Source organism: Lutra lutra, chromosome 1, assembly GCF_902655055.1.
Source record: "Lutra lutra chromosome 1, mLutLut1.2, whole genome shotgun sequence".
In the NCBI taxonomy this organism is placed as follows: domain Eukaryota; kingdom Metazoa; phylum Chordata; class Mammalia; order Carnivora; family Mustelidae; genus Lutra; species Lutra lutra.
In genome coordinates this window covers 134,988,424-135,000,516 of record NC_062278.1, presented here as the reverse complement: position 1 = coordinate 135,000,516, position 12,093 = coordinate 134,988,424, and the positions used below count along the sequence as shown (strand labels likewise).

The 12,093-nt window shown below is 39.9% G+C and overlaps 1 protein-coding gene across 4 annotated transcripts in view; it reads left to right on the top strand.

The window, feature by feature from the left end:
- Positions 1-3,044: 3,044 nt before the first annotated feature.
- Positions 3,045-12,093, top strand: part of HACL1 (2-hydroxyacyl-CoA lyase 1) — a 39,462-nt gene continuing 30,413 nt past the window's right edge. The window contains exons 1-5 of one of the 4 annotated variants that reach the window (XM_047737430.1): positions 3,045-3,260; positions 3,437-3,541; positions 8,770-8,810; positions 9,436-9,516; positions 11,265-11,337. In XM_047737430.1, the coding sequence (XP_047593386.1) occupies positions 3,171-3,260; positions 3,437-3,541; positions 8,770-8,810; positions 9,436-9,516; positions 11,265-11,337 (390 nt within the window). In that variant the 5' untranslated portion in view covers positions 3,045-3,170. Of the gene's footprint in view, positions 3,346-3,436; positions 3,542-7,920; positions 7,974-8,769; positions 8,811-9,435; positions 9,517-11,264; positions 11,338-12,093 lie in introns of those variants that run through there. The other 3 variants (XM_047737440.1, XM_047737450.1, XM_047737457.1) reach the window with 3 other exon arrangements.

The following is a 12,093-nucleotide window of genomic DNA, read 5'->3' as shown; positions in this document are numbered from 1 at the left end:
TTGCTAAAGGACAAAATCCAGTCCGTTGAGAATGTATCCTTTTTGCAAAACCAGTTAATGTGAATTCAGGGGATTTGTTCCAATTTATAGCATAGTTTTCACCACAATTTATAGGGAGTGCTTTTGTTTGTGATTCTTCTGACGCAGAAGTAGACACAAGGCCCATTGGCAGTCTGTGTTGCCAATGTCAGACTAGCCTTGAACCTGTAAGCCCAGACTAATCAACAGTATTACTCTGGTAACAGGCAATCACACAGTTAATTGTTAACTGATGCCTCTAGCATGAGTACAGAGCTAGTGGTTCCAAGATGGACTGCAAATCAAAATAACGAAACAGCTTTAAAAAAATGTAGGTGCCTAACTTGTTCTAACACACCGATTTAGAAAATATGGTGTAGGGCCCAAGTAATAGTATTTTAAAAAAGTTTTCCAAGTGATTCTGATGCAATGGGAGTAGAGACTGTCATATAGGTACTAATATAAATAATATTACATGATAGAGGAGAGTGGTTCCCATGCTTCTCAAACGGAGGCAGGAGATAAATAATAGAACTACTCAAAGCCACACAAAGAACATTTTGTGTATTTCTGGAATGGCAATTTCACTTGACGGGTAGTTTAAAATGTCATTTTTTATTTTGGGTGGTCATTACATAGATATATACAATTGTTAAAACTTATTTAAACTATGCAGCCATCAAAAGAAATGAAATCTTGCCATTTGCGACGACGTGGATGGAACTAGAGGGTATCATGCTTAGCGAAATAAGTCAATCGGAGAAAGACAACTATCATATGATCTCCCTGATATGAGGGAGAGGAGATGCAACATGGGGGGTTGAGGGGGTAGGAGAAGAGTAAATGAAACAAGATGGGATTGGGAGGGAGACAAACCATAAGTGACTCTTAATCTCACAAAACAAACTGAGGGTGATGGGGGGAGGGGGTTGGGAGAGGGGGGTAGGGTTATGGATATTGGGGAGGGTATGTGCTATGGTGAGTGCTGTGAGGTGTGTAAACCTGGCGATTCGCAGACCTGTACCCCTGGGGATAAAAATATATGTTTATAAAGCTGTAAAAAAAAAAAAAAAAAAAAAAAAGAAAAAAGAAAGGATGAATACCCAAGTTTTGTAGCAACATGGACGGGACTGGAAGAGATTATGCTGAGTGAAATAAGTCAAGCAGAGAGAGTCAATTATCATATGGTTTCACTTATTTGTGGAGCATAACAAATAGCATGGAGGACAAGGGGAGATGGAGAGGAGAAGGGAGTTGAGGGAAATTGGAAGGGGAGGTGAACCATGAGAGACTATGGACTCTGAAAAACGATCTGAGAATTTTGAAGGGGTGGGGGGTGGGAGGTTGGGGGCACCAGGTGGTGGGTATTGTAGAGGGCACGGATTGCATGGAGCACTGGGTGTGGTGCAAAAATAATGAATACTGTTATGCTGAAAAAAATAAAAAAAAATTAAAAATTAAAATTGAAAAAAAAACTTATTTAAGATCTGTACATTTAATTGCATGCTTATTTTACCTCATAAAAAGATAATATTTATATTAAAATATGGACATACTTTGCAGTAGAACGCAAGATTTGCATTTACGTTATAGAGGAACTCTGAGCCATTGAAGAAATCTCTGTATTTGATGGGCTGGTTACCTTACATAGGCTAGTCCCTGAATCCAGAGAGGACCCGATTATACTCTCTTCTGTTTAGAGTGGGAGGTTAAGGCTTGAAATGTTGAAAGGAAGACCTCTTGGAAAACGCCCAGGACTATGGTTTGAAAATCTCTGGGTTTAGAAATCCTTTCACTTCCAATGCTTTTCATTCATTTCTCTACCCATGACCCACTCCCCCCCTCCTCTTTACCTTCCATATATTACTTGTCTTCTTGCTTTAAAACACTCAAAATCCTCAAAAATATCAAGTTTGTTATGGAGATGGTTTAATGACTTGGAGGCCACACCCACAGAAATCACACACTGCAAGCATTTTTCTCCACTCAAAAATGAGTGTTTTGGTTTTTTTTTTTTTTTTCAATTTTATTTTTGAGCCACCTCAGGGCCCCTCAAAAATGCGTTTTAAAAGGTTATCAGCTACAGGGGCTGGTCAACAGGGACTGAATCTAAGAATTATGAAAACCCACATTCCCTGATTTTGGAAAAGACAAGAACAGAGGGAGAATGAAGAGGAAGAGTGAGTGAATAACAAGAGTTTAAGAAAAAAATGGTCAAAGGTAACTAGGTTAGGTGCGCCTGGGTGGCTCAGTCAGTTATACATCCAACTCTTGTTACCGGGTTGTGAGCTCAAGCCCAGCTGAAGTAACTAGGTTCAAACGTTCCTCTTTGTCTCCTGTAGCATGAGTACAAGTTTGGGATTCTGAGAAATGGTGTAAGCAGTTTCTGTCTTTTGCTTATGAATTAGGTGTCATCTATGATATCGGGGTAAAGAGTACATACGCATCCGGTTATGGATTTAATTAACGTGTGTTAGTTAATTCCTATGTCTCACGAACTGCATAGTTGTTACATAAGCATGTACAAACAAAAAAAGCATATAGCAAACGTCTAGAACACAACAGGCGCGCAACCCCAAGAGGACCCAAAGGCAACTTTGCACCACGTTAGCCTCCACCCACTGCACCCGTGTCCCAGCAGCCTTTGCGAAGCCAGCTCTCAACCCCTAGAGCAAGGGGGCGAACAGGGGGCGACGCGCCACGCCCCCCTCCGCGCGTGCTCCTAGCCCTCCTGCTCCCCACTATGCGCATGCGCCACTCGCCTTCGCCGGCCCTCAGAAGGCTCCGGACCGTAATCGGACCGGGGCCAGAGGCCTCCGAGATTTGGCGCCTCACTTGCCTGGCACAGGCCGCAGACTCCCGCTGGTCCCGCCTCCTTCTGACGCTCTGACCCGGCGACTGGAGGAGCCGGGAAAAGGTCACGGCTCTGATTGGAGAAGAGGTGTGTTTACAGACTCCTGACCGGGCGGGCCCACTACCCTAAGTCCCGCCTTTTCCTTCCAGCTATTTTAAAGCGGTTGGTTGCTTTCCTCCTGTCAGTCAGAGGACGAGGGTCCTACAATTGGCGCGCCGCTGCCTCTTGACTCCGTTTTGACGGGTCACTGCGCGTGTGCGTGTTGACTGCGAGAGTACCTCGAACTTTTAGGTGGACGATGTGGGAAAGTAACTTCGCCGAGGGTAGCGACAAAAGCGAGGAGCAGGTTTCTGGTGCTGAAGTCATCGCCCAGGCCTTAAAAACCCAAGTATGGTGATTATCCTGCAGCGAAGTCTCCCACGGAAGCCGGCAGGGACCGGAGACGTCCCGCTGGGGTGGGACGGGTGGCGGGGGTGGTTTGCCTTGAGACTTTCCCTTTAGCGCCGCGGGAGGGAACGGTGTGGCGGGGGTCCGGGCATTTATTCCCCTGTTTTTGGCCCCCAGGATGTGGCGTACATGTTTGGCATCGTGGGCATCCCCGTGACCGAAATTGCCGTTGCGGCGCAGAAGTTGGGTATCAGATATGTCGGGATGAGGAATGAACAAGCCGTAAGTATGGACGCCAGGAGCCAAAAGCATTATTGGGAATGACTGATAGTAACGGCAAATATTCATTGCAGACACACAGTCCTCACCACTGTGAGTACTTCACACATGCCAATTAAACGACAATCTTATGAAGCAAGAACTGTGGTTAATCCTAATTGACAGATGAGAAAAGTGAGACACAGAGAGGTTAAGTAATTTGCCCGAGAGGACAGTTGGTAGCGGCAGAGCCAGGATTTCAACCCACTTGTTCTGGGTCTGGAACCCATGCTCTTGACACCACACTGGGTTGTATTCTGCCACGTCTAGAGGGTTGGGATCGTAAGGGACAGTTTCCCGGTTTGAATCCAGGCCTTCTGTTCTCGCATAACTACCTGTTAGTGTGTGTCTGTTTCTGTGTATTATTTGGTGTGGTCTGACTTCCCTAGTTGGCTGTGAGCGCCAAAAGAGGAGGGATATTATTTCTTGATACATCTGTATTCTCACTGCCAAGAGCATGATAGATGCTCAGGCACTTCCTACCAGATGAATGGGTGAAGGCCAGGTCTCCTGTTACATAATAGATGGCCCTGCAGGGTGACAGTATCACAAATGGTAAAGCTGTGATTAGAACTTGAATCATTACCTTTTTTCTCCAGACTGCATCTTCCCTCTGTATTCATGATTTGAGTCAGTGGTGCTGTGATTTCACCTAGTCAGTCAAGCAAGCCCAAACCTAGAGAGGTATATTGAAGCAATCAGGTTTAGTCTTGGTCTTTAAGTTGAACACAATCTGGGAAGGTGAATGCAAAACACACAGCACAAATTTATCTAGTATAATAACTTACAATAGATGCCTGTATAAGGAACAGTGTGTATACAGGGTGACTTTTTCTTTCTGAGTGGGACAGAGAAGATTATCCATAAAGGCAATGTTCATGCTGTTCCTTCAAAATAGCTTAAAGGCACAGTGGGCTGTGAGCCTGACTAGATAGCCTGAGGGTAGGTTGTAGTAAGTCCAAGGCTGGAAAAGGAATGTGGGCTTTCTTATTCAGCATTGAACGAGACTGCAAAGGGTTTTCCAAGTAGGTGGGAGACATAATTAGATTTGTGCTTTAGAAATCATGGTAGTACAGAGTATGGATCAGTAGGACAGGTTGAAGTTTTATTTCAGTCCTTATAAGCTTAGTGGAGGGCCTCTGTAGGTCCCAGGGGCTTTATTGGGCATATGGATATGGAGATGAATGATATACTGTCCCTGTCCTTGAGATTAAAACCTAGCTGTGGAGATAGACATAAGCAGACGATTTTATTATAATGTGATAAGTGCTGTGATAGAGGTAAATTCAGGGTACTGTGGAAGCCCAGAAAAGGATACTCAGGCTAAAACTTCACCCGTTTCCTAGAGATGATCCCTGGGCTGTCCCAAAGGATGAGTGGGCATTAACCAGCTAGGAAGAAGAGGACAGGCTCTTCTGGAGATGATTCTAGGTTTGGGCTTGCTTAACTGGCTGAGTGGCTCACAGAGCTACTGACTCAAGATTGGGAATACAGATGGAAGAGCCAGTTTGGAGGGAAAGGATAATGAATCCCAATCTGGATATGAGTTTGGAGATGTCTGTAGTACATTCCCAGTAGTACACAGTCCCCTCAGTCAACCTGACACTCTGCAGTAGTCAGATGACTTAAGTAGTGCCTGAATTAGGGAAATGCCAGGGTAATGAAGAGAGAATGTGAGGACAGATTCAGAAGCCATGCAGGAGGCAAAAGAGGACTTGGCATCCAGTTACAATTTGTGCTAAAGAGAAAAGTGTAAGTGTGATTTGATTGTCTTTCATCAGATCCGTAGAGTAATCAAGACATATCAGTATATATGATATATATATACCAGGTTTCCAGAAAGTAGGTGCACTGTTAGTTCTCACTGTTTCATTTCTAGTTGTGTACAGGCAATATTTGGAATGTTTTACATGTATTAATGGATTTCATCCTCCCAACAATGCTATCACTTATGTTCATTTTGTAGGTAAGGAAGCCAGGGTCCAGAGTAATTTGCCAAAATAACACAGCAGAAAATGGGAGAGCAGGATTTGAATCAAAACAATTTAGGGGCCCCTAGGTGGCTCAGAGGGTTAAAGCCTCTGCCTTCAGCTCAGGTCATGATCTCAGGGTCCTGGGATCGAGCCCCGCATCAGGCTTTCTGCTCAGCAGGGAGCCTGCTTCCCCCTCTCTGTCTCTCTGCCTACTTGCAATCTGTCTGTCAAATAAAGAAATAAAAATCTTTAAAAAAAAAAAAACAATTTAGTTCTGGAAGTCTGCTCTTTTAAGAACTGCACACAATATTCTGCTTGTGAGTGAGGTAACTTTGTAGAGAAATACATGTTTGTTTTCGTTTTATTTATTTGAGAGAGAGAGTGCGTGATAGAGCACACAAGCACAGAAGCACATGAGCTGGGGTTGGAGGTTGGGCAGAGGGAATGGGAGAGGCAGGCTCCCCACTGAGCAGGGAGCCCAATGACATGGGGCTCCATCCCAGGACCCCAGGATCATGATCTGAGCTGAAGGCAGATGGTTAACCGACTGAACCACCCAGGCAGCCCAGGAAATACATGTTTTATAATCTATAAAAGGAGTTCCTTTTCAACTTTTGACATTTGCAGCAAAAGAATATAATTTTTGTTTTACATTGTTTTGTATTTTGCATTCTGAAGCAGCATTTCTTACCCCACTTTAATAAGTGGACAGTGCTCCTCAGTGTCCAAATAAGTGTATCACAACAGATACTGTTTTAGGCACTTGCATTCTTAGGAGTTATCTTATTATTATCCTATGTGAATTTGGTTTTATGTGCAAAAGGGAAAGAGAGAAGGGCCAGTGGAGAATAGTAACACAGAAATGGTAAAGAGCCTTTGTGCACCTTCTTAGTTGGGCATATGTAGTGGTATCAGTTAAGATTATGATTCATAAAAATTTATTTTTAATTTTTTACATTTATGTCCTAAATATCTAAGTTTAGTGTACCACACATAAAGTTGAATGGAGGTTAGAAAATTTCCAATTTTTTATTATTTCTAAAAAAATGAGAAGAAATAATACTGGAAAAAAGATGTCCCAGACTAAGAAAAAGGATTTATTTGAGATGACGTTTAGCATATTTTCAGCTTATCTTGTATTTAATTTAATACCTCCCCTTTTTTGCTGTGTAGCTGAAGTGTAGTTTTTTTTTTTTTTTTTTTTTTTTATTTGACAGAGAGATCACAAGCAGGCAGAGAGGCAGGCAGAGAGAGAGGAGGAAGCAGGCCCCCCGAGAGAGCAGAGAGCCCGATGCGGGGCTCGATCCCAGGACTCCGAGATCATGACCTGAGCCGAAGGCAGCGGCTTAACCCACTGAGCCACCCAGGCGCCCCTGAAGTGTAGTTTAAAGGTGGGAGACATAATTAGATTTGTGCTCTGGGTGGCTGGGTGCTGGGTGGCTCAGTTGGTTAAGCATCTACCTTTTGCTCTGGTCATGATCCTGGGGTTCTGGGATCGAGTCTCATGTTGGGCTCCCTGCTTAGTGGGGAGTTGCTTCTCTGTCTTCCTCTACCCGTTCCCTCCCAATTCCTGCTCTCTCTGTGTCTCTGTCTCTCAAAGAAATAAAATCTTTAAGGAAAAAAGAGTAAAAACTAGCCATATGCAAGCCATAAAGAGAATCTCAACAAATCTCCAAAGATTGAAGACATATAATATATGTAACCTCACCATGTCAAAATAAATTTAGTAACAGAAAGATAACTAGGAAATCCCCAAACATTTGAAAGTTAAATAACACATTTGATACTTTATAAACATTTAAAAAGACTGGTATAATAAAAAACTCCAGGGCAGACTGGTCAAAAATGAAAGACTGAGGGCACCTGAGTGGTTCAGTCAGTTAAGTGTCTACCTTTTGCTTAGGTCATGATCCCAGGGTCCTGGGATTGAGTTCTGCATCAGGCTCCCTACTCCACAGGGAACCTGCTTTTCTCTCTGCCTCTCTCTCTCTCTCTCTGTCTGTCGTGAATAAATAAATAAAATATTTTTAAAAATATTAAATATTAAAAAATAAAATATTTTTTAAAAATGAAAGAAAATACAAATTACTAATAGCAGGAATGAAAAAAGGACACATCAGGGGTGCCTAGGTGGCTCAGTTCTTTAAGCATCTGCCTTCAGCTCTGGTCATGATCTCAGGGTCCTGGAATTCAGCCCTGCTTCGGGCTCCCTGCTCAGTGGGGTGTCTGCTTCTCCCTCTCCCTCTGTTCCTCCTCCCTGCTCATGCATGCTCTCTCTCTAATAAATAAATTAAAAATCTTAAAAAAAAAAAAAAAAGGAGGGGGTGAGCCTGTGTGGCTCAGTTAGTTACGCATCTGCCTTCTGCTCAGGTTGTGGTCCCTGGGCCTGAGATCAAGCCCTGCATCAGGCTCCTTGCTCAGTGGTGAGTCTGTTTCTCTCTCTCCTTCTGCCCCTCCACCTGCTCTCTCTCTTAAGTAAACCGATAAAATATTAAAAAAAAAAAAAAGGATACATTACTACATCACTATGAACCCTAATTAACCAGTGGATTGAAGAAGAAATCATAGCAGAAAATAGAAAATATTTTGAACTAAATGATAATGAAAAGATAAGATTTCAAACTTGTAAGTCATAGCTAAAGCAGTTCTTAGAGGAAATGGTTTTAAATAAATCGATTACTGAGGAAGAGCAAAAATCAGTGCTCTAAGCTTACATTTTAAGAAGCTAGAAAAAGAAAACCACACTAAATCCTAATGAAAAGAGTAAAATTATAAATACAAGAGCAGAAATTAGTGAACTAGAAAATAAGTGAATAATATAGAAAAACAACAAAGCTAAAACTTGGTTCTTTGAGATTAATAAATTTGATAAATCTCTGGCAAGACCAATGAAGAATAAAAAAAAGAAAAGACAAATTGCCAATATTAGGAATAAGATAGAGAACATTTCTGTTGATCCTGTAGATATTTAAGGAGTTGTAAGAGGATATTATTAATAAACTAGATGAAGTAGACAAGTTCCTTGAAATACTAAGAACTAGATTAGATACCTAAACTATTACTTGAAATTTACAGGTAGAACATTATTTGTTAAAACTGAAGCATTCCAATTCCTCCTTTGCCATTCAGTTCTAGTTTCTTACTGAATACTGAATTTTTATATGTGCACTTACTGTAAGGATCCCAAAATGCTTAAGTCCCAGTATTTTTTCTTTGTAGGCTTGTTATGCTGCCTCTGCGATTGGATATCTGACAGGCAGGTAAACTAAAGTCTTTGTTTTATTTCCATTTCTTTTGAGGCTGTCTTAAACAGAGTTTCTTAAGAAATGACTTTATAAATGTATAAAATGTCAAACTGAATTATAGGGAGATACTTTTTCCTTGAGTGTTTTAAGGTTAGAAAGTCACATCTAGTCACATTTTCAAATTCAATTTAAAAAATTTGAGGCAGAGCATTACATTTCAGAATTATTTTCTGTTAGAAATCAAATGACATATTTATTTGTTAAAAAAATTTTTTAAAACACTTTTCTCCACACAAACATGTACTCAGTATTAAGAATTGGCTTTTATATGCAGTTAAATTGATTGGGCTCAAATATAACCTCTTCAAAATAATAAAGAGTTTTAAAATATGAAAAGGTTAGTGAAATACAGTGTGAAGATGATAAGTATCTTCTTTCTTGCAGGAAGACTAAGATAATCTTCCCCTGTTTCTTTGATAATTCAGAAAATATTCTAATAATTTCTTTACCAGTTGTAGTAAAGACCACTTTGTCCTCCTTTTGAAGTCCAGGAAGATTGCCATGTTCCCCTCTAGAGTGATATTAATCAGCTATTGTATTTGACTTGCTTTTAATACAGTAAATTCTGTTTTGCTTCTAGGCCAGGCGTATGCCTTGTTGTTTCTGGCCCAGGTCTCATCCACGCTTTGGGTGGTATGGCAAATGCAAACATGAACTGTTGGTAATTAATTGTTATTTGAGATCTGGGGTGGGAAGACTTGGAATCAAGTGCTTGAAGGAATGGCTTATTAAAAAATTAGAAAAGTATTAGGAAGAACATAAAAAATATCAGTAATCTTACTTAGAGGTAAACACTGTTAACATTTTGGAGTTTTTGGAAAACTTAAGTATAGAAGCATATGGGAATACACATATGATTAACTCATTGAGTCTACCCTATATATAAACTTTCCTTCAAGTAACATCTTCCTTCATTAAGATATAAGTGTTTCAAAGGGTGCCTGGCTGGTTCGGTTGGTAGAGCATGCAACTCTTAATCTCAGGGTCATGAGTTCAAGCCCTATGTTGGGGGTGGAGGCTACTTAAAAAAAATATGTGTTTCTAAACATATATGTAGAAGCATATGGGCATAGCTCTGTGTTTAACTCATGGGAACTAGACAGTATATAATATGTCCTTCATCTGACATCATCTTTGAAATTTTAAGTGTTTATAAACTTACATGTAGAAGCTTGTAGGAATAACTCATGTTTAACTCATTAAAATGACACTGTTATAAAACTTTAAAAAAAACACATTTTGGAGTTTGTGTGTGTGTGTTTTTCTCTCTCTGCATATGTGAATGTGTGTTCAAGTCCTCTTTAAGTACAGAATTATTTTTTAAAGACCCCAGCTCCACATGTAAGAATGTATATCCAGGTCTTCATCTTGTTTTGCATAATTAGCAAGACAACTGAAATTATATTTTTTGAGTTTGCTCTATAAGCTCCTTAGTACTTACTCTTTGACATTGCCCTTAACCCCATCATTGGTACTTTACCAAATAGATCATAGCAAATGGGATTATGTTCTGGTCAATGCATAAAATAATTAAACTTCCTGGTGTAAAAGAAGATTAAATATTTAGATACTATTTAGACTGATGTCCTGATAGGAAGGGCATTGTTTACTTTCTTGCCATGTGCCTTCTTGCCTTTTATCCTTCCTAGTCTTTCTCTTTCTTACCTACTTATAGGGTCTGATATTTTTTAGTAACTTTAAGTTTGCTGTATCTTTTCTTTAAGAAATTTATTGCTGAAGAATTTCTCTCTCTCCACCATTTCCAAGTAGACTCACTTGGGAAAGTGTGAAAAAAATTGTTTCCTCCATTTAATCCCAAGACTAATGGGAAGGGCATAAAAATTTATTTTACATCACCACACCTAGAAGTTTAGCATCAGCATTCAGAAGGGCTTAGAAAGTGGACGGCCTGGAGGAAAAGCATTTACTATGAATTTCAGATTTTTCTGAAATTAAGGGAGGGTTCTCTTGTATCAGGTTGCTTCCTAAATCTTTTTTTAATCTATAGTTTATTTATTTTAAAGATTTTATTTATTTAAGAGAGGGAGAGAGAGAGTATGCAGTTGTATGTGAGCAGGTGGGGAGGGGTAGGGAGAGAAGGAGAGAGAAAATCCTAAGCAGACTCCATACCCATCACAGAGCCCAATGAAGGGCTCACTCTCAGATCTCAGGACCCTGAGATTAGGACCTGAGCCCAAACCTAAGAGCCAGACGCTTAACCCAGTATACCACCCAAGTGCCACCCCTAATCTGTAGTTTTTTTTTTTCTTTTCCTAATCTGTAGTTTTGAAGGGAAAATGAAATCTCTCTCTCTCTCAGCATACATGGCTGTTTATTAATTGGGCACTCTCGAGTATTTTACATGTCAATCTCATCTGTAATTCTCTTTTAAAACAATAACTGTTTCAGGCCCTTGATTGTGATTGGCGGTTCTTCTGAAAGAAGTCAGGAAACGATGGGAGCCTTCCAGGAGTTTCCACAGGTACCCAACTCTAAAACTTTTCTTAGAGTTTAGTAGCATAAATGTATGCTATTACATATGGATTTATGGAGAAGAAATAAAAATTCTATCTGCAAAATAAACAATTAAAGTAAAATAGAGGTACCTGAGGTAATTTATAGATAATGTTCCTTAACTGTAAGACAGTCTCAGTGTGCATATTATGGGAGTTCAGGCTCTGCTTAGGAGCAATCTTCCAAGAAATATGTTTTTTAAACTCTGAAAGTAAGGTCTGAAAGAGTCAAGATGCAGGAATAAAAATGGTGTGGGACTATTCCCGTCAAACTTTAGAGAAGTAAAAAGTTGAGAGGAAAAATCCTACGTAAAATGACTATCAGTAGACTCTGGACAAGTTCATTTTTATTTTAGAAGGCTGAAGGAAAGCATTTAAAAATTTCTAAAAACTGAAAAGAATTTGTCAACAAAATTCTGTAGTTTGTTTTTCTCGTTTTTTTTCTTTTTTTTTTACTTTTTTCTATATATTTATTACAGTATTACAGAGGTCTTCATAAATAGTTGTATAAAACAAAATGCTACAGCTTTAAGAATAGGTGTAGAAAGCGAAGGTGAGAGTGAATGATCAACTCTTAAGAAAATATTTGCACATTTCTAGCACAAAGTTCTGAGCAAAGTTAAAACCTTAGGTAAAGTCTGTTGGTTATTACAGAAGTCACTGTGAGAACCTCAGAATATAAACATAGAATTTTCTCTATGACTTAAATTATTGTAAAATACTAG